The sequence below is a fragment of the Prionailurus viverrinus genome, chromosome D2 (assembly GCF_022837055.1).
Source record: "Prionailurus viverrinus isolate Anna chromosome D2, UM_Priviv_1.0, whole genome shotgun sequence".
Classification (NCBI taxonomy): domain Eukaryota; kingdom Metazoa; phylum Chordata; class Mammalia; order Carnivora; family Felidae; genus Prionailurus; species Prionailurus viverrinus.
In genome coordinates this window covers 16594827-16614521 of record NC_062571.1, presented here as the reverse complement: position 1 = coordinate 16614521, position 19695 = coordinate 16594827, and the positions used below count along the sequence as shown (strand labels likewise).

At 47.3% G+C, this 19695-nt stretch overlaps 1 protein-coding gene and 1 long non-coding RNA gene across 7 annotated transcripts in view; one reads left to right on the top strand and one right to left on the bottom strand.

Moving 5' to 3' along the window:
* The window catches only part of DISC1 (DISC1 scaffold protein), a 355839-nt gene that overhangs the window by 45989 nt on the left and 290155 nt on the right, over nt 1-19695 (top strand). For all 5 annotated transcript variants that reach the window (XM_047825519.1, XM_047825520.1, XM_047825518.1 and 2 more), the window contains 2 exons: nt 2642-3633; nt 10505-10574. In XM_047825519.1, the coding sequence (XP_047681475.1) occupies nt 2642-3633; nt 10505-10574 (1062 nt within the window). The remainder of the gene's footprint in view (nt 1-2641; nt 3634-10504; nt 10575-19695) is intronic.
* Nucleotides 476-9136, bottom strand: LOC125147957 (uncharacterized). Of its 2 annotated transcripts, none has more exons than XR_007145358.1 (3): nt 8948-9136; nt 8404-8588; nt 476-1607 (listed from the first exon to the last, which is right to left on the bottom strand). It is a non-coding gene; the product is annotated as an uncharacterized LOC125147957 (long non-coding RNA). The 2 variants fall into 2 exon arrangements; XR_007145357.1 differs by lacking the exon at nt 476-1607 and adding an exon at nt 7443-8094.

Below are 19695 nucleotides of genomic sequence, written 5' to 3'. Positions count from 1 at the left end.
ACTATTCCATTGTATGAATTGACCACATTTTGTTTGTGCATTCGTCAATACTTAGGTTGCTTCTACCTTTGGCTGTTGTGAACCATGCTGCTACGAACATGGCTGTACAGATATCTCTTTGCGACTCTGCTTTCAATTCTTGTGGACAGATAATGAGAAGTGGAATTTCTGGACCATGTAGTAATTCTATTTTTAACTTTTTGAGGAACTGCCATGTTATTTTCAGCTGCACTGAAAACATTTTACATTCCCACCAACAGCACACGCTAGGTGCAGTTTTTCTACATTCTAATCAACATTTGTTATTTTCTGATTTTTAAAAATCATTTTCAAAGTCGTAATTTTTTTTAAGTTTTAATTTAAATTCCAGTTAGTTAACCTACAGTGTAATATTAGTCTCAGGTATACAATATAGTGATTTAATACTTCCATACATGACCCAGTGCCCATCACAAGTGCCCTCCTTAATCCCTGTTGGTGTTCTTTCTTTTTCTTTTTCTTTTTCTTTTTTCTTTCTTTTTTTTTTTGATAGTAACCATCAGAATGGGTGGTCCAATTTGGCCTATTAATGATTCCTTCTAAACATTTTCTGTACATTTTCATCATGTCCATTTCTACTGATTCCAACTTTGCATGCCCTCTGTCAAGAAAAAGAAAGTCAATCTTTCTTCTGACTTCCTGTCATTTCAAGTTCTCATCCTAAGTGATATACTTGGAGGCAAAGGGTATAGGAAGAGCATGTGTTTTAGAACCAGATAGGCCTTCGTTCATGCATCCCTCCCTCCCTTCATCCATGCATCCATTAATTCATTCGCCTTTTATCAAGCAACTTAAATGCAGGGCATTGTGCTGGTTTATTGTCTCATAATGAGCAAAACAGGCTTTGGTAAGCTATGATCTGGGAGTTCTGGGGCAAATTAAAATTCTGAGCTTTAATTTTATTATTTATAAAATGAAAATGGTATCACGTTCCTAGGGTTGTATGTTACATACTTCCTTCCTTTACCCTGACTTCCTCTCCCACCCTCATAGCCCTTACATTCCTCCCTTCACTGCCAGCTTCCAGAATCCTATGGACACGGGTGGTATTAGCCCTTCCCCTGGACCAGACAGTTGGCACGCCCGGTTGGCAAGAGAAGACACTGGCTGAACACGTCTTGGGCTCTCTTGTCCTTTGATGCTCAAATTCAGGGAACAGGTGGCCCATGGGTCATTGCGCTCATGTCCCCAGGGATTATCACTGACACCCATTCCGAAGACTGGTGTGTGCCACAATCATAAAACAGGGAGAGCCTAAATGCCTAGCACTTTCCATTTACCATGACAAAGATCCTGGACCTGTCCATGCTCTGGGGGCAGAGCAGGATGCGTGGGCCTGGTGTGAAGCTGTGTTTCACCTCACCACAGACTGTAGTATACCTACAACTGTGCTCAAGTACTGCCTGGTGTTACCTGTATGCTTTCCATCTCATCTTATTCATGCTGTGGCAGAGAGCCCGATGACAGCACCGTGTGGGCCTGGAGAATCGGGAGACTTTGACATTGGCCACTCAGTCACTTGCAGAAGTTTCTGGAATATCCATTTCTCCGTGTGTCAGTGTGCTTAACTGTAAAAAGAAAGTTATAATTCCTGGTTTGGTTGATTCACAGGATTTTGGTAGGGAGCAAGTGAAATGAATGTGGATGATGTACTTATTATGAGTAACAACATCCTATGCAATGTAAAAATAATAAGTAGCCCTTTATCATACTTACTACCAGTGGCAAGCGCTGTTCTAGGCTGTCTCGACATAGTAACTCATTTAGTTAAATGCTCACAAAGCACCCTGTGATGAGACAGGTACTATTAATATCTCCATTTTCCTGATAAGCCAACTGAGGCACAGAGAGGTTAAGTAACTTGTGGAAGGTCACAGACAGCAAAGGCACATCCAGGTTTTGAGCCAGGCAGTGAGGTGCCTGAGTCTATGTTCTCAGCTGGTCTACGATCCCGCCTGTGAGGTGTTAGCATTTTTTACCGTTTCTGTTCCTTTTGCAGAGCTGGTTTGTAGAGCATGTCAGGCAGGGCCTCCTGTGATCCACTGTATGAGAGGAACTGATGGGGATAAGCTGTGTCCCAGCTGGCTCTCCATGGTCCAGAGGCACGGGGGACATGGACAACTCAGATAGTGAAAACTCACATAATGTTCAATAAGTAGCTAGAATAAGTGATCGGATCTCACTTTGAGGAGTGTGCTGGCATTTGCTTTCCAATCGCTTGCTTTCCAGGCCCACTCTGGGATAAAAGTGCTGATGTGCCTAAAAGCCCAACAGGCAAGATGCCGGAGGGGTTCTGAAGGAGCCGCCGAGGTTGTGTCTCCACTGGGCCTGCTGACGTGCTGGCATAACTCAAAGCAACGCCAGCTGCTCTGCCAAACAGAAGAGCTGAGATGCTGTGTTGCTTCTGCATGTTCGAGGCAAGCACTTGGAGGGAATCATCAGAATTTTCGTCCCGGGTTGGCCCCGTGACCACTGAGCCAGCATCTTCTTTGACAGATGCACAGAGCGGTGACCTCTAAACCTAGGATGCTCTCCAAATGCAGTTCCAGCTGAGCCAGTGAGATTTGCATGTTTATGGTGCTGTTTTCTCTCTTCCTTCCAGGCAGCCGGGATTGCTTACCACCTGCAGCGTCTTTTCGGAGGAGGCGACTGGCACGGAGGCCGGGCTACATGAGAGGCACAGCTGGGCCCCAGATCGGGTTTCTCTACCCAGCAGTGGCCACTCCGTTACGGGCCCAGGGAGCGGTGTGCGGGGAGGAGTCCCTCCAGTCTGAGTCCAGGGCCAGACACTGTGGCCTTGAACTTGGAGGCCAGTGGCGAGGCCCCTCTGTTGGGAGCCCAGCAGCCTCGTCTCTGACCATTGTGGGCCACCCAGGCCTGGCTCTGACCGCTGTGAGGGGACCCTCGGGGCTCTTTGGGATTCAGCTCAGAGCTGACACCAAACTACCTGCCAGGCTCACCACGTCGTGTGGCCCTGGGGACACTGGGTGGCAGGGGGCGCTCCCACCCATGGACAGTTCTGAGGCCCCAGGCCCTGGCCGGGAAGCTGCCAGAGGTGAAAGAGCAAAGGGCACCTGGACAAAAGGCTGTCTGTCCTCAGAGGAGGGGAATGGCAGCAGGTGCAACCTTGAAAGTGGCCCCAGGGTCCCCTCTGCCCCGGCCGGCTCTCAGGATGGCTTCACCTCCAGCTTTAGCTTCATACAGCTCTCGCTCAGCTCTGCTGGGGAACGTGGGGAAGCGGAAGGCTGCCCGCCGTCCAGAGATGCTGAGGCCCCTTGTCAGAGCCCCGTGGAGACGGAAGCCAAGGACGCCAGCTTGGACAGTCCCCACGCACACCCTCGACTTCTCTCTCCCCACTTCAACGTCAAGGCTGCTCAGAGCCTGGCCGACCCTGCCCAGATGGCAGCAGGCAGCCCCCGGCTGGAGTGTGAGATGCGTTCTTTACCGGACGTGGACACTGCCTCCTCCTGTCCCCTGGTCCCCTCGTGGTCAGAGGGCAGCGGCGTGGGGGATGCTCCCTGTTGGGAAACACTACTCAGGAGGTGCGAGCCTGTGCTGCTGGACTGCCTGCTGAGTGACCAGAGGCAGCTGGAGGTTGGTGTCTTCTGGCCGCTGGGGCCCGTGATTGTCACAAGCCTGGACCCCTTTGGTAACTGGCTGCAAAAAGATGTTGCTGCACTCCTGTTTCTTCTCTTTCAGTTTGAACACAAATCTGTTCTCGTTCTCATCTTCTCTGTCACGTGGATGCTCAGATTCGCTCTCTCTTGGGCTGTACGTTCCTCTGCAATTCCTGGCCTGACGGATGTGTGGTTAGCTCTGCCCAGCTCTGCTTTGAAACAGGGGCCCCGGGGGGCTGGGGAGCTGGAACTGGCTGGTGTGTGGGGGGGGGGGAGCGGCATAAAGACAGCGATGCCCCATGTTGGGGGAAGATGCCGGGCATCGTTTGCATTTACTGTACTCACTGTATTCCATCCTGCCCCGGTGGGAACCGCCTGCCATAGTCAGGAGACCTCGCTCCTGGTCATTACATCTCTTGGGCTCTCAGTTTCCTTATTTAGAGATGGTGACGCTGCACAGGAGTGTTCTGTGGCTGCGGTGAGAATGTCAGGGCTTTGGAAACTAGGACGGGCTGTATGCACGCGAGCCCTGGCGGTAGGACGGTTCTGTTCACCCAGTTGTCCTACAAGTGTGTACAGAGGGTTGTTCTACTCCCGAAAGATCCTGGAGAGACCCAGGCTGACTCACTGGGCTGTGCGGCTCCTCCTGCTGAAAGGCTGTGTTTTCCTCCTGGGGGGTGTGTGTGTGTGATGTGTGCACACGTGTGCATATGTACATGTGCATTCATTTGTACATGTACGTAAGGAAGTGAGGGCCCACTCATCAGGCATTTGGTAGAAATACCTGAAAGTGTGAAGGTCATACTCATTTCTGGCAATCGCACCTCAATTACTTTTCTTTTTCTTTTTTTTTAAATGTTTATGTATTTATTTTTGAGAGAGAGAGCGAGAGAGCAGGGGAGGGGCAGAGAGAGAGAAAGGGAGAGAGAGGATCCGAAGCAGGCTCCGTGCTGGCAACAGAGAGTCCGACGTGGAGCTTGAACTCAAGAACTGTGAGATTGTGACCTGAGCAGAAATTGGACCGTTAACCGACTAAGCCACCCAGGTGCCCTGCACCTCATTTACTTTCAGTTCTTTACCTATGACCTGATGTTCCTGGCCCTGTCCCTGTTTGTCCCGTTGTAGCCCTCAAGGACCTCAGCCTAGCCATCTGATTTATAACTCCGGTGGACCGCGAAGCCAGGCCAGATATGCACGCAGGTCTCCTTTTCCAGCTGACGCACAGAATCCCAAGTTAGATGTGTTCAATACTGATGCCATCGTCTTCCCCACCAAACCCGTTCTAAAGGGCCCCAGTCTTGATACCTACTTGCTGATTAAAAACTTTTTTTTAACGTTTATTTATTTTTGAGACAGAGAGAGACAGAGCATGAATGGGGGAGGGTCAGAGAGAGAGGGAGACACAGAATCCGAAACAGGCTCCAGGCTCTGAGCCATCAGCACAGAGCCTGACGCGGGGCTCGAACTCACCAACCGCGAGATCGTACCTGAGCTGAAGTCGGACGCTTAACCGACCAAGCCACCCAGGCGTCCCTTGCTGATTTTAATTAAATCAGCATCCAGATTTAACTCCATCCAGTTTAACTCCATCCAGTTCCTGAGAGAAACTGCAAGCATTTTCACCACCCCCCTCCTCCTCGCTCTGCACATCTGGTCAGCCCTCATAGTCCTACAGCTAACCTGCCTCTCACGGCCGTGGCCTCTGCCCTGGTTCAAATCCTTGTTAGTTTTAACCTGGGTTTTGTAAGAGATTTGCCTTCCTCCTGTGTCTCTCTTCTCCAGGTTGTCCTCCGGATGGCCAGCAGAGTTATCTTCTGGAACACTGGTGGGAAAGTGTTATTCCTTGGCTTGAAACCTTTGGTGGCTCATTGCTCTTCTGGGGATGGTAGCCAAGTCCCATATCCTGATAATTGAGACCTTTCCCGACCTGCTCCAGCCTGCCCCCATGCCTCACTCCTGCTGGCTCAGCCATCTGGTGCTGCTTCCTGTTCCTGAAGACACCAGGGAAAGCTGTGCCTCAGGCCTTTGCTTACAGTTTGCTCTCTGCCTGGAATGACCTTCCTGCACTTTTCCATCTGCCAAGATCCTGTAATCCCCTTGGTGTGGGTTTAAAGCCACTTCCTTGTGAGACATTTCCTACCCCCTCTGGACCAAATGAATCCCTCCTTCCATTTTGCTCCCGTAGCAATCTGGACGTGCCCCTTATAGCATTCATCACATTTGATAATCATTTGCTTGAGGGTCCAAGTTCTGCACTCGGCCATGAGCTCTATAACCACAGGTCATGTCTCTTAGACAGTTTTGGGTGCCTGAAGCCTGGCATACTTTCCGGCCCTTAGAGGTTGCTTGGGTCATTTTTGTTTTTAGTGAATAATTAATCTTGTTAAGAGGGCCACAGATACTTAATTGACACCTTTTTTGGATTGACTGGCTAAGGCGTAAGAAGACCAATTCCAGCCTTGGAGGGGTGTTTGCCCCTACCAACAATTTTCCAACACCAGCTGGGTGTCCTGTAACTCAACGCAATTCTGACTGCACCTATCCAGAGATAGTATCAGATCCCACAGCTTAAGGGCTCAGTCTCACAAGACCACCTGCCTCTTCTTCAGATGCCATTTAAGTTCAGAGCATCACCCGTGCTTCTGACCCACTGGCCATGGATAGGAGGCTCCAACAACCACGCTCTCCTTGGGTTCGATTAATTTGTAGAGTGGCTTGCAGAACTCAGAGAAGCAGTTTACTTAATAGATCATATATGTATTATAGGAGGATATAACTCAGTAACAACCAGAAGGAAGGCAAGGTGTGAGGAAAGGACATGGGGTTTCATGCCCTCTCCAGGCACACCACTCTCCCTGCATGTCCACCTGTTTACCAACCTGGAATTTCTCCCAACTCGGTCCTTCGGATTTTTAGGGAGGCTTCACTACACAGGCAGCACTGATTAAATCATTGGCCATTTGGGATTGATTCAACCTCCAGCCCCTCTCTCCTCCCAGGAGGTTGGGGGATGGGGGCTGTAAGTTCCCCTCCTCTCCAGTCATGTGGTTGGTTCCCCTGGCAACCAGCCCTCAGCCTTCGGTGTCTTCCTAGAGTCACCTGATTAACATAACAAAAGACAACTTTATTGCCCTCCTCACAGGAAATTTCTAGGGTTTTAGGCGTTCTGCGTCAGAAGTGAACAAAGACCAAATATGTATTTCCTTTTACGAATCACAAGGTCACAGACACTAAGAAGAGGTTTGCATCATCATTCCAACTCTAAAGGTCAGTTTTCAGTATTTCATTGCCAAGATCTCTTTTAACAAATCTTGACAACGTATCTGTATTTCTCCATCTCAAAAAGTCAAGCTTTGACTCAAGTGAAGCAAAAGTAGAATGCCGTTATAATGACCAGCTTCTCCCCCTCCCAAATAGCCAAACAAACAGAACCTCCCCTTGGTAGGGACTCCTCTGCAGTCCACACGATTCAGCTCTCTGCGTTTTGGTGAAACTGATAGTTTGTCCCTTTCTTTTAAACTCGTCTTACCTGCAGGTAAATCACATCCTCCTGAAAATCTTTTTTTTTTAATTTTTTAATGTTTTATTATTTATTTTTGAGAGAGAGAAAGACAGACTGTGAGTGGGGGAAGGGCAGAGAGAGAAGGAGACACAGAATCTGAAGCAGGCTCCGGGCTCTGAGCTGTCAGCACAGAGCCCAGTGTGGGGCTCGAACCCACAAACAGCAAGATTATGACCTGAGCTGAAGTTGGACGCTTAACCAACTGAGCCACCCAGGCACCCTAATGATTTCCCTGTTTAAAATGGCCCACCAGCTTTGGGCTGCCATGCTGACCAGCGTTCCCAGGTGCAAGGAGGCTGCAATGTGCCTTACCGAGGAAACATGTGTTGAATGAGCTTTGTTCCAGCATGAGCTGTAGCGCTGGTGGCCATGAGTTCTATGTTAATGAACCAGCCATATATATTAAAGAAGGCATCTTTAAACGGAAGCGCACATAAAACAAGGTTACATCTTGATCAGTTGACAAAGATGTTGTGATCAGAGGCTCTCAGAAGCCCAACACTTGTTTCTCCTGGAAGCAATGGTTTAGTATTTGCTAACTGAGCATTTCCCGTGACTTTATAGAACACGACGACCACGAATGAGGATTGACAGAATGTGTGTTTTATGCTGTTTAGAAATAGCCACCCAGGGACACTGCCAGGGATTGCACGGGGCTGAGAAAATTGTGATCAAAGGAAATGCTAACTGGGTGTGCAGAGGAGGGAAGAGAGAACCTTGCAAGTTAGCCCCGCCTCAGCTTGTGGAAGCTGGAGGAAATGGAGAGAAATCGCCTGTCTTACGTGGTTGTGTCGCTGGATGAGACATGACCATCAGTGCCTCTGCTTCCAGCAAAGATGGACATTCAGACATCTCCCGGGGCATCAGTTCGGCGTCCTACAGGGATCATTGATTGAAGGGGACAAAGTGAAGTGGATGTTGGCTATAAATGAAGTTTTCTTTGACTTTCTTTCCTGTAGTTCTTCTGCTTCAGCTCCAGTAACCGTTCAACAGTACCACCCCATGGGTGTGGTGATGGCAATGGTACGCTTTATATGGCAGCTGAACCACCCATACAGACTTTCTTCTATCTCTAATATGTACGACTGAGTTATTGGTAAAATTTGCACTTGTAATATGGAGCAAATCAAGGATAAAGGGGTTAATGTAATCATTCACTCATTCAGAAAGTATTTACTGACTTACTTGTGTCTGGCTTTGGATTGTATTAGAGTTGGTTAGAAACAGACAGCAACACAGTATCAGTGTCTTCACAGGACAAAGTTGTGTTTCTTGCTTAAAAGTCGCGTTTCACAGAGGTGATTGGGGGATCCGCTCCGCAGAGTCACTCAGGAAGCCCGCCTGTACTACCTGAACGTATGAGTCAGTCCCTGGGACAAGGAGGAAAGCAGTAAGGATCCTACAAGAGCAATTAAATGCCCAACGCCAAAGTAACCTCTAACACTTGCAGCTACACCCCATTACCCACAGCAAGGTGGGGAAGGAAGTGTAATCCTTCCATGTGCTCAGAGCAGTGGAGAACCAAACAAGGGTGAGCACTGCCAATTTCTACATGATTAGAAAATAGTTCTTTCCCTCAAGACGCCCAAGGGTGAATGGAGCGCACAGACAAAACAAAACAATGGCTGTACTGTGGTGTCCTGAGTACTACGGTAATTTCTTGCAACTCCATTTGTCCCGCAAGCTCAGACCAAACACCCAGCCTTATTTTGACTTTCGCGTCTCCTACCTGTGATCTGTTAACAAATCCCATTTTTTCTGTCTTCCAACAGCCATTTTCTGAATGTGTCCAGGATCAGATCCCTTTTCATGGTCTTCACTGTTCCCACTATCATTCAGGCTATCGTCACCTCCTTCCTGGGCTGTTTCCATGGCCTCCCCTGGCCATCCGACTTCTTCCTTTTTCCACTGCAGTCAGTGTGAGGCTATTCAAACCTCAAACAGGTCATGGACTTTGTGCTCAGAACCCCCCAAGTGCCCCCCCCCCATCACCCTCAGCATCAGAACTTTTCATTGGTCTTCGTGTCTCTTCATGATGCATTCCCCATCGCCTCTCTGACCTCATCATCTACAGCCGCCCTTAATCAGGCCATCCCAGACTCAGCGATCTACTTTGCAAGGCCAGCAACACTTTGCCAAGAGCCTCTGCTCTGACTCTTCTCTTTGTTGAAATGTTTTCTCCAGGAGCCCCAGGGTTTCCCCTCTTACCACTTTTAAGTCTTTGCCCAAATGTCAGTGAGATCTTATTTAAAACTGCAGCCCCACCGCCTGCCAGCATTCTTGATGCCCCTTATTGGGTTCTACGGTTTTTCTTCTTTCCCGACACTCATCACTTTCTAAGGCTCCATAAACCGTACTCATTATGCTAATTTTTGTCTTCCTGCACAAGAATGCGTGTCGAGAGACGGTTTAGAATTTTGTGCTGTACCCTCAACACCTCAAACTGGTGGCTGACACCCCGAGGAGACACTCAGTGAATATTTGTTAAGAAGGTCATATGACTAGGTCCAAGGACAGGTCACTATGGCAATATAGAGGAAGGACATTTAACACAGGCTGGAGAGGGTGACACCTGAGTTGGGTGTTGAAGGACATATAGGTGTGAGGCAGGCAAGGGTGGGAGGAAGGTGTGTTTTAGGGAGCAAGGCCAAATCCATTCACTGATAGGCCAAGAATCCATCTTCAGAAAATATCTGGGCTTCCTGTCGAGAAGAAAAATATTTAAAAATGAATGTATTGTTAACTCTCCGACAAACGACGGGATCAGTGTGTCTACATGTGGGTTAAATAAGACGATACTGTTTTCTGGAAGGGTTTTGTGAAGTCCTTCCTGTCATTGTCACCCAGCCGGCGGGACAACCTGCCGAGTGGAAGCTCATGTTCTTCTCTTGGCTTCTCTTTCAGTCTCAGAGTGTTTACCTTCATAATTTTAATGTGATTTTGAGAACAGTGAGCAGTCAGGTCAGGAAATTTGCGTTCCTTTTTATTATGCATTTTTTCCTGCAGATAAGGGTACAATGTGATGTTTTTGTTTAAAATAACTTTCTAACTCTTTCTGTGGACTTTATACTCAAATTACACTTTCTCTTTATATAACTTTTTTTTTTGAGAAGCTAATGCATCTGGCATGGGAAAAATGTACATTTGCGGTTCTTTTTTTAAAGGAGAATAAAGAATTTCAGTTTTGAAATAGTTTCTAAATGTTCTTGGCTTAAAAAAAATAAGTTTGCTTGAGTGCTATTGTAATTTGGCTTTCATTTCTCCCCCCTCCTTCAAACCAACATAGGTAAAGTCCTTAAGATTAAAGCTTCAGAAACTTCAAGAAAAAGCAGTTGAGGAAGATGATTATGACAAGGGTGAGTTTTATTTTATTTTTTATTAATTATTTCTCATTTTCTCTGGGATGTACCATTTCTCTTTCATCCTCATTCATACCTGCCTTCTACACCTCAGTGAATTGTGTGGTCTGTTCCTGTGATCACCTCCACTCAATAACAATTGACTGTTTTACCGCACTGTTATTTTGTGGACTTCAAAGCACTTTATGAGCATTAATCATTGGGCTATAAATTTGTTGATAATCCAGAAATACTCAGAGTACTTGCACAATGGAAGTTATATTAACTCATCATCTGCCTGCTTAGAGTGTGATATATCTGTAATTTATTCATCCATTGAAAAAATATTTGTTGTACACCTATTGTGTGCTGCGCAATGTGGCAGGAATAGAAAAGTAAGGTGGATGCATTATCTGATCTTGGGATGCCTGTAAATATAAGTCCCCAAGAAGCTTTTTGACTTCATACTCTCCGGGACCAGAGAGAGAAAATGGGATGAGTCTGAGAAATGCCAGGCTGTGCCAAAGGGGTCAAATGTATCAAATTCCCATGTAGATGCCCCCAAATATCCATACTAGAAAGGAAAAGTAACATGAGACCAGACGATGTAGGAGTTGGTCAGATGCCACAAAAAAACAGTTAACATGACCGTCCCAAAGTAGGATCTGCAGCAGAAACAGCTGACGTGGCAGCTGAATGGACACAGAGCAGACTGGGTCAAAGGAAGGATTTCAGGAATGGTTGGCCTGGGAAGAATCTTCAAGATTTCGGATGCCGATTGCGAGATGCCACAGCCATTTCTGCTGCATCTGGGGAAGAGAGAGGACTTAACATGCAGGTTCCCCCAGACACTTAGGAACTTGGTAGATAGTCCTGGTGATAACCAGGTTCAGCACACTCAGGATTGGTCTGGAAATAGAATGCAGACTTAAGGATTCTTAGCCTAGAGGCTTGAACCTTCAACCTTCTTGACCCGTTTTCTCGTGTTCCCAGTGAATACGTCACAGACCACTGGCACCGGGGCACTACAGGAGTGGGATGAGTGATCTCCAACAGGAGGCGGCAGATCCTATTCTGGAAACACCAGGAGCTGGTGTTGTGTCGTGTTGTCAGTACATTTACCACGGAGGTGGGGGTTAGAGTGCGCCGGGGTGGGAGGAGGGGGAGGAATTGGGGAATGCAGGTGGAGGTCTAAACTCTCCCGCTCTTTCTACAGGCGGCCTTGATTTTTGTGAGGGTGCTAGGTGGGAGAGAGGAGCGAGTCTGAGACAAGGGCCCCCATGAACCCCGCACAGGCTGTGGGCAGAGAGCACATGAGCGGTGCCTGCACCAGGGTGCCCCCTGCTGAGTTTTGTCTGTGAAGGGAGCCTAGGTTTGCAGCTCCCAACTGCTGCCCAAATTAACTTTCTCTGGCGTGGGCCTTTAGCACACAGCTCTGCTCTCACACACAAAACTGAAGACACAAGCGGAAAACCAAGCCCTCTCTTTCTGATCGAGGCCTGGTGAACTTTTCCGGACTTGGTTTTCTCAGCGGGCTTCATTAAACAAAGGCCTCGCTTCTTTAGTCTTTTCTCCAGATAGCTCTGAAACACCCAAGGGAACAAGGTTGGATAAGATACGCCTCATCAAGGAAGCCAAAGGAACAAAGACACCTTTATTTGGTGTTTCCGTCTGATTTTTTTTTCTTGTTTCTATGTCAAGAATGAGAATGTCTCCTCAATGAGAACTGGGAGGGCAGGCCGGGCCGTCCACGTTCCACAAGCCTTCTGGGTGGTTGGGAGGTGTACTGGTGTGTGAGAAAACCCCGGTGCAGGGCTCTGCTTGCTGGAGGACCAGGCTGTGGTGCAGCAAGCCGCCAGCTGAGTTCTGGAGGCGGGGGCTGGCTGGTCAGGGGCTCTGTCCCTCCTGATCCACCCGGAGTCTGTGGGCAAGCACCCTGGGAGGCACTTAACACAGAGAGTCACATACCTCCCCCCTCCTGTTTAAACTCCCAAACCTTGCAAGCCTGGTTTAGGGTGTTGAGAGGTGAATGTTCTGATGAAATGTGCAGAGGGCCTGGCACGTAGTGGGTCGGGAGTCAGTCAGTGTTTTGTGATGAACAAGTGAGTTGCTTGCTGCTGAATGCATATGCAACCCCCTCCCCCCCCCTCCCCCCCCACCCCCCCCACCCCGCTCCCCGCTCCCGGATGTCAGGCTAGAGTGAGCGCAAGGGCCGAGAACTCTCACCACCTCAAGATGGCTTACGCAGCTCATCCGCAGTCTGCTGGGGCGGGGTGCATGTAGGGAAGATGTTTGTGTGGCGCGTGGCTTATTACTTAAAAAAATTCCTACTGGGCATCTATCGTATATAACAGGGCTTCTCAAACTTTAACGTGCATGTGAATCACCTGCGTAATGTGTAAAATGCACATTCTGACCAAGGAGGGCTGGGCTGCAGTGGAGACACTGTTTCTAGTAAGTTTCCAAAGGATGCTGCGCAGCGGTCCAGAGAACCGCACCTGGAGTAGGGATGGGCTACAAGGACGACATGAGGCCATTTTTAAAGACCCACCGAGCACTGTCCTTAGGATTTTCATCTCAGGTGTTTTATGGCCCGGGAGGGGAAATAGCACAGTACACAATAAGGGTAGTGAAGTTACACATAACATGTCCCTTAAAATATAAACAGAGGGAGTTCCAAAAGGGGAGAAATTACTGCTGGTGGTGGGGTGGGTGCGGATCCAGCCCTGTGGAGAAGGTGATAGTGTAGACGCGCCTCGGAGGGTGTGGGGGATGCCATCTGAAAGAGCATTTTAGAGAACGCAGAGGGGTGAAAAGCCACCGTCCAGCAGTTTGTCTGGACGTGACATGTGCAGTCGGCTGTTGTTGGAAATGGATCACTGCAGGGCCCAGTTGGAACAGTGCATGAACTGGCACATAGTAGGTGATCACTAAATTCTCATAAACCAATGGCCAAGTCATTAGGGAAGTTGGATTGATATTGAGGTGGAGAATTTGTTGTAATGAGATTTGTTGAAGTAGGATTTGAATGAGATTTCCTTTCTCACATGGCTTATCCAGGGGTTTAAGAATTGTGACTTTTCTTTATACTCAGCCTTTGCAGTCTGTGAGCGGACTCACTTCTGCCTCAGTGTTCGTGGCAGCTGTGGGGCTGTGCTCTGTCTCAGGGGAAGGGGGCTGCTGGAGTCTGAGAGGTTTGCCGGGAGAACCTGGAGGGCTCTCCTCTGGTTTTGTCGCCTTTCTCTCTTTCTTTCTAGTTTCACTCATAAAAATGACTTTGAATTCCAGAGAAAGGAGCACTTGGCACAGAATAGAAAGTTTCATGCTTTATCTCCTCAAAGTGCCAGCAAATTGACCCGCTGACGCCTTGTGGGGAAACCTCCAGGGCTCTAATTACATCTCTACTTCGCCTGGGAAGTAAAGTCAATAATTCCTTCTATTCTTGAATGGGGCCGGGAGGGCTTGGCAGGAAAAGAATAATACTATTTGGTACTTGCTTAGAGTTTTTCTCCAGAGGCTCGAAATGCTTTACTGGTTTCATCCCGTCGGTGCTTGTCCCATGTCTGTGGTCAGCTGAGGGGCGAGTGTGGGACCTCAGAGTCCTTCAGAAGGAGTGAGTGCCGCCCGGAAATGGGAGATGGGGCTCAGGGTCTGTGACATGCTGGGAGGGGAAAAAGGAGAGCATGAACAATGACGTCCACTGTGGTTGATGTTCTAACTGTCCCTGCACCGACGTGACGTGTGGTCTAGAACGTCCCCCCTGCCTGTGACCATGTTCACTGCTCATTTCTGAAGCAAATGGGTTGAGGTCGTGGGGAAGAAGGAGAAAGATTTTGGGAATTCGCCATTTCAGTGACTCACATCACTGTGATCTGTAGCACAGCTGGCTTTACCCTGCTTGTTTAGGATTTCTTTGCTGGTGCGAAAAGCAGCCAGCACTGAATTGGTTCCTCTGTCCTTTGTCTCCACCAATGTCATTAGGACAAAACGAGAGTATGATGTGAGGCATGGAAGTAGGAATGATGACTGCAGAGGCCAAGCATAAAACCAGTCTAGATAGTGCCCAGTTCTTGCCTCAATTGTCATAAACTTGGCTTTGCTTTCTTTAGCAAGATTGGTTTGTCCACAATTGCTCTTTGGTGACGGTGTGCAAATCATCCAAGCCGACAGCCCTGTCTGTTGGGGGGATCCCACTCTCTATCTCCTTTAGGGTTTGGCATCTGAGTGGCTTCCTGGAGGTTTGTGCTTAGAACCAGAAGCCCCGCTTCGTCTTCTCTTAGCTGTAGAGGTGCCAGAGCCCTTTCAAAATGGCAGCTGGATGCCACTCGGGGGTCCCCAGGATGGGAAGGGCTACTCTTGGCACCCTGTGTTGTTCTGTGTCCCTGCTGAAAAAGTAGGCTGCATTTGGGGTCTGCTCAGAGACACGACTGGCGCTTGAAGATGTTTCCAGAGAAAAGAGCCACACTGAGCACACATGGGAAAGAGAGTGCAGTTTCTGTCAGCGGTCCCCCTGCACATGCACTTCCTTTTCTCCCTGTACCCCAGGGTTTGGAAACACCCTCACTTGGCCTGCTATCTACCGGAGTCTGTCTCCATTGCTCTGGGGGGTGCTTGCAGGAAGTATCAGGAAAAGAAGCTAAGACAATGCAACCAAGTGAAATAAATGACATTTGGTACACATTCCTTTTCTGGGGTGTGTTTGTATGTGGTGTGTAATATTAATGTGCAGCTGTCCCACATCCTCTCCCAGCTGGGCACTTTCCCACACGCCGCTGATCACATCCCAGCATCACTGTGGGAGGAATCGGCACTGCCCCTGAGTCTCCGGCCAGGCCATGGAAGCTGCTCGGAAGGGACTAGCCATGTGCTCCAGACACCCATCCCCTTTGCCTCCTGTCCTCGCTGGCTCTCCGAGCATTGTGTAATCCAGCATGGAAAACCGAGCTCTTGAGGAGTTGTGGGGACCGATCCTAGCCAGGAGGTTTCTGGGTTCTGGAATCTCTTATTTACATGACAACTAGGGAAGGAACAGAGGAGGGTTCCACGCTGGGATACGGGGTGGGGGGGGGGGGAGGGGAGGGGGGGAAGACTTTCCATGATTTTATCTTAAAACATTAGGCTGTTAGGAAATTTGCACTTGAATTATTTCAATTTTAGTCTTCAACGTTATCCTCACCAAAGCAGAACTTGTGTGTCTGCTTCCTCTTATTTTAAGTAGAAACTTAAAAACTGAAGGATGCCTGGGTGGCTCAGTTGGTTAAGCGTCCCACTCTTGATTTCAGCTCAGGTCATGATCTCATGGTTTGTGAGTTCGAGCCCCATGTCGGGCTCTGTGATGATGGTGAGGAGTCTGCTTGGGATTCTCTCTCTCTCCCTCTCTCTCGGCCCCTCCCCTGCACTCTCCCTTGAAAATAAATGAATTTTAAGAATTTTAATTCAAGAAAACTTAAAAATTGAGAGATGAGCTAGACATTAAAATGCGTTGTAAACGAGAATGCGGACAAACGCCATTTACTTCACCTAGTTGCATTGTCTTAGCCTCTTTTTCTGTTGACATAAGAGTTTATGACTCTGTAAATTAAGGGCCACAATCTCTGCCGGTATTGGCTTTCAGGTCACCGTTGGTATTTGCAGTTTGTGTGTTGGCATTTTTCATGAGTGCTAGGAGCGTAGTACATCGTGTAACACCTACTTCAGATGTGGTGAGCTTTGTGCACAGACCCGGATGGTCTACCTGTGTATGATAAGCTTCCCTCTCATATGTAGCACAGGATGTGGTTGATGGAGCAGGAAGGTGGGCAGAAGGCCCTCTTGTTTTTAGAAGACTGACTTTGAAGCTCCTCCCACAGGTTTTCCACGTTGCTGCTATCCTCCCAGAGTTGCTGAGAGGCTGGCTGGGATCCCAGGAGAGCAAGCTCTCCTGAGGGAATGTTCCATCTGGGCCCGAGGAACTCAGCTGCTCTGCAGGTGCCAGATAGGACCAAGCAGTGACTTAGATTGTCTGGGGCCAGCTCACTGGGATAGAGTGATCATCTTGTCTGTGAGGGCACTTAGGGCTTCAGAAATGTCAACAATTTCACTTGATTTATTGCATGTTCAAGGAATGCTTCATCTCTTTCTACAGATTGAGAAATGGGTAACAGGACTGGAAGGGGTGTCCCTTCCTATACAGACATTTGATAGAAAAGTTTAAAAAAAAAAAGGCAGACTTTAGTGACTTAAGTGGGCTGATTATCCCTTTCCCTGTCTGCAAAGGAACCTGGCTATTATTGGTATCTTTTTTTGGTCTAAAATTTTTTTTTTCAACATTTTTATTTATTTTTGGGACAGAGAGAGACAGAGCATGAACGGGGGAGGGGCAGAGAGAGGGAGACACAGAATCGGAAACAGGCTCCGAGCCATCAGCGCAGAGCCTGATGCGGGGCTCGAACTCACGGACCGCGAGATCGTGACCTGGCTGAAGTCGGACGCTTAACCGACTGCGCCACCCAGGCACCCCTCTTTTTTTGGTCTAAAACCCTGCAGATAGTTAAGAGCAGAGCCTGACTTTGAGGCCAGTATATCACAGTACCTTTTCACATGAACAATTTTTTTACTGAGTTTTTTCCAGGTTCACCGTCCCATGGTGGACCAAAAGAAATGTGTACAGGATGTTAGCTTTTTTCTAGAAGAATGTTAGCTTATTTGGGATAAAATATAGATAATATGAATGTGTGAAATTTCAGTTAACATTAGAATTAATTGAGTGTGTGTGTGCGTGCGTGTGTGTGTGTGAGGGCTCTCTACTTTCAAGAGGAAGAGACCCAAGAAGCAGAGGAAGAGAGGACTTACAGTTTGGTGTGATGGTGCTGGGGTGGTGAGTGGGGTCAGGAGATCCAGAGTGCCAGGACCCTCACTTTTCTCTCTGAAGTTTGATTTAATCTCTCAAAAGACTTGTTTCACTTACCTGTTGTTGCATATAGTAGGCTGAAAAATGGCCTCCAAAAGATATCCACACCGTAATTCCTGGAATTTGTAGATGTTACCTTATTTGGAAGAGGCTCTTTGCAGGCATGATTAAATCAATGATCTTGGGATGAGATTATCCTGGATTATTGGGGTAGGCCCTAAATGCTATCACATGTGTCCTGAAGAGAGAGGCAGAGGGGGGACTAGACTAGTAGAAGAAGAGGAGGTGATATGATCACAGAAGCAGACATTGGAGTGATGTGCCCACGAGACATAGAATGCTGGCAGCCAACTGAAATTGGAAGAGGCAAGGAAAAGATTCTCCATGAGAGTCTGTAGAGGGAGTATGGCCTGGCAGACAACTTGATTTCAGCCCAATAAAACTGATTGCAGACTTATGGCCTCTATGAAACTATGAAAGAATGTGAAAGAATAAATTTGTCGTTTTAAGCCTCTAAGTTTGCGGTTATTTTTTACATAGGAAACTAATATAGTGCATAACAAACCACCATAAAATTTAGTACTTAAAACAATGTCAGGGAGTGACATCAAGAAAATGGCAGAATAAGCAACTCCAAGCACTCATTTCCCTCATAGAAACATCAAAAGAGAAGTAGAAAGTGTGAGAACCAGCATTTTCAGAACTCTGGAAAATACACCAAGGTTTAGAGCAACCAAGCAAACATTGAACCAAGAAAAAGGCAACTTGAAAATGATGGGAGAGCTTTGTGGCTTTTGCTCTTGTCCCACCCCTTCTCAGGACAGCAGTGACCTTGGAGATAACAGCTCACATTCCTGGTATGGGACTCTGGTCCTTGATTCCCCAGGGAGCAAAGCAGAGTTTACTTGAAAATTATTGCATGAGTCTGTTCTAACCTGTCTAGGGTTCCCTAAAGGACTGAAATCCAGTGCTTGTCTCTGTTTTGGCTAACTCAGGGCAGAGGCTGGAAAAATGGCAGACATTGCTTGAAAACACTGCCAGGTTAACTAACAAACTTCAAACACCTGGGAGAAAGGTCACTGGCTGTCTAAAGGCCAGGAGCAATAGCTGGGGCACATCTTTGGGAAATTCAGAAGTACCTGTGTATATAGGGAAATTTAGAAAACCACTTGCTTGCTCAGGGCAAGATACATGCTCGGAGAAGAGCATAGAAGACACTAAGCTTTCATCTAAGGATGATCCTGGGGCTCAGGGCAAGCCTGCTCAAGTGTTGAAAGAGTACTCCAGCACAGAACCAATCTGCAAAGACTGGAAGAGGAATTTGTTTTGGTGTCTCTGTGTGTGTTTCTTCTTTTTTGCTTTTTTCCCCCTTGGCTTTCTTTTCTGTTTTTTCTTTTTCTCCTGGCATTTGAAGAAATCGTTGTCTAAACACTGCCTGAACACTAGCTATAAGAACAGAGACTGCAGTGACCATACTCCTCAAGGAATAGTTTTTGCAAAAATAGTTTGTAAAAGTATCTAAACAGATGGACTACTTCAGCCTTCAAAAATGTTGATGACAACAAAACAAAAACAACAGAAAGCCCCACAAACTGGGGAGTTTGGAGAATCTGATTTCCAGAGTCACCACATTATAATATTCAAGTGTCCAGTTTTTAACAAAGCATCACAAGGCATACAAAGAAACAGAAACACATGGCCCACTGAAAGAGGCAAAATAAATGGACAGAAACCATCCTTGAAGAAGCCCAGACCTCAGACTTATTGAAGACCTTAAAAAACTGTCTTAAAGATGTCCAAAGAGTTAAAGAAACATGGATGAAGAACTATAGGAGATCAGAAAAACAATGTATGAACAAAATGAGAATACCAATAAAGAAATAGAAATTGTAACAAGGAATCAAATCTGGAGCTGAAAAGTATAACTAAAATAAAATATTCACTAGAAGTGTTCAGCAATAGATCTGAGCAGGCAGAAAAACAATCAGCAAACTCAGAACACAACAATTGAAATAATTTAGTCTGGAGAGAAGAAAGAGAAAAGAATGAAGAAAATTAAAGATGGTCTCAGTGGCCACTGGGAGATTATCAAGCAGACCAACATATACCTATGGGAGTTCCAGGAGAAGAGAGAGAGGAGCAGGAGAATATTTGAAGAAATATTGGCTGACCACTTCCTGGATTTGGTGAGAGACATGAAACTACAAATTCAGGAGCTCAATGAACAACAAGCGAGGTAAACTGAAAGAG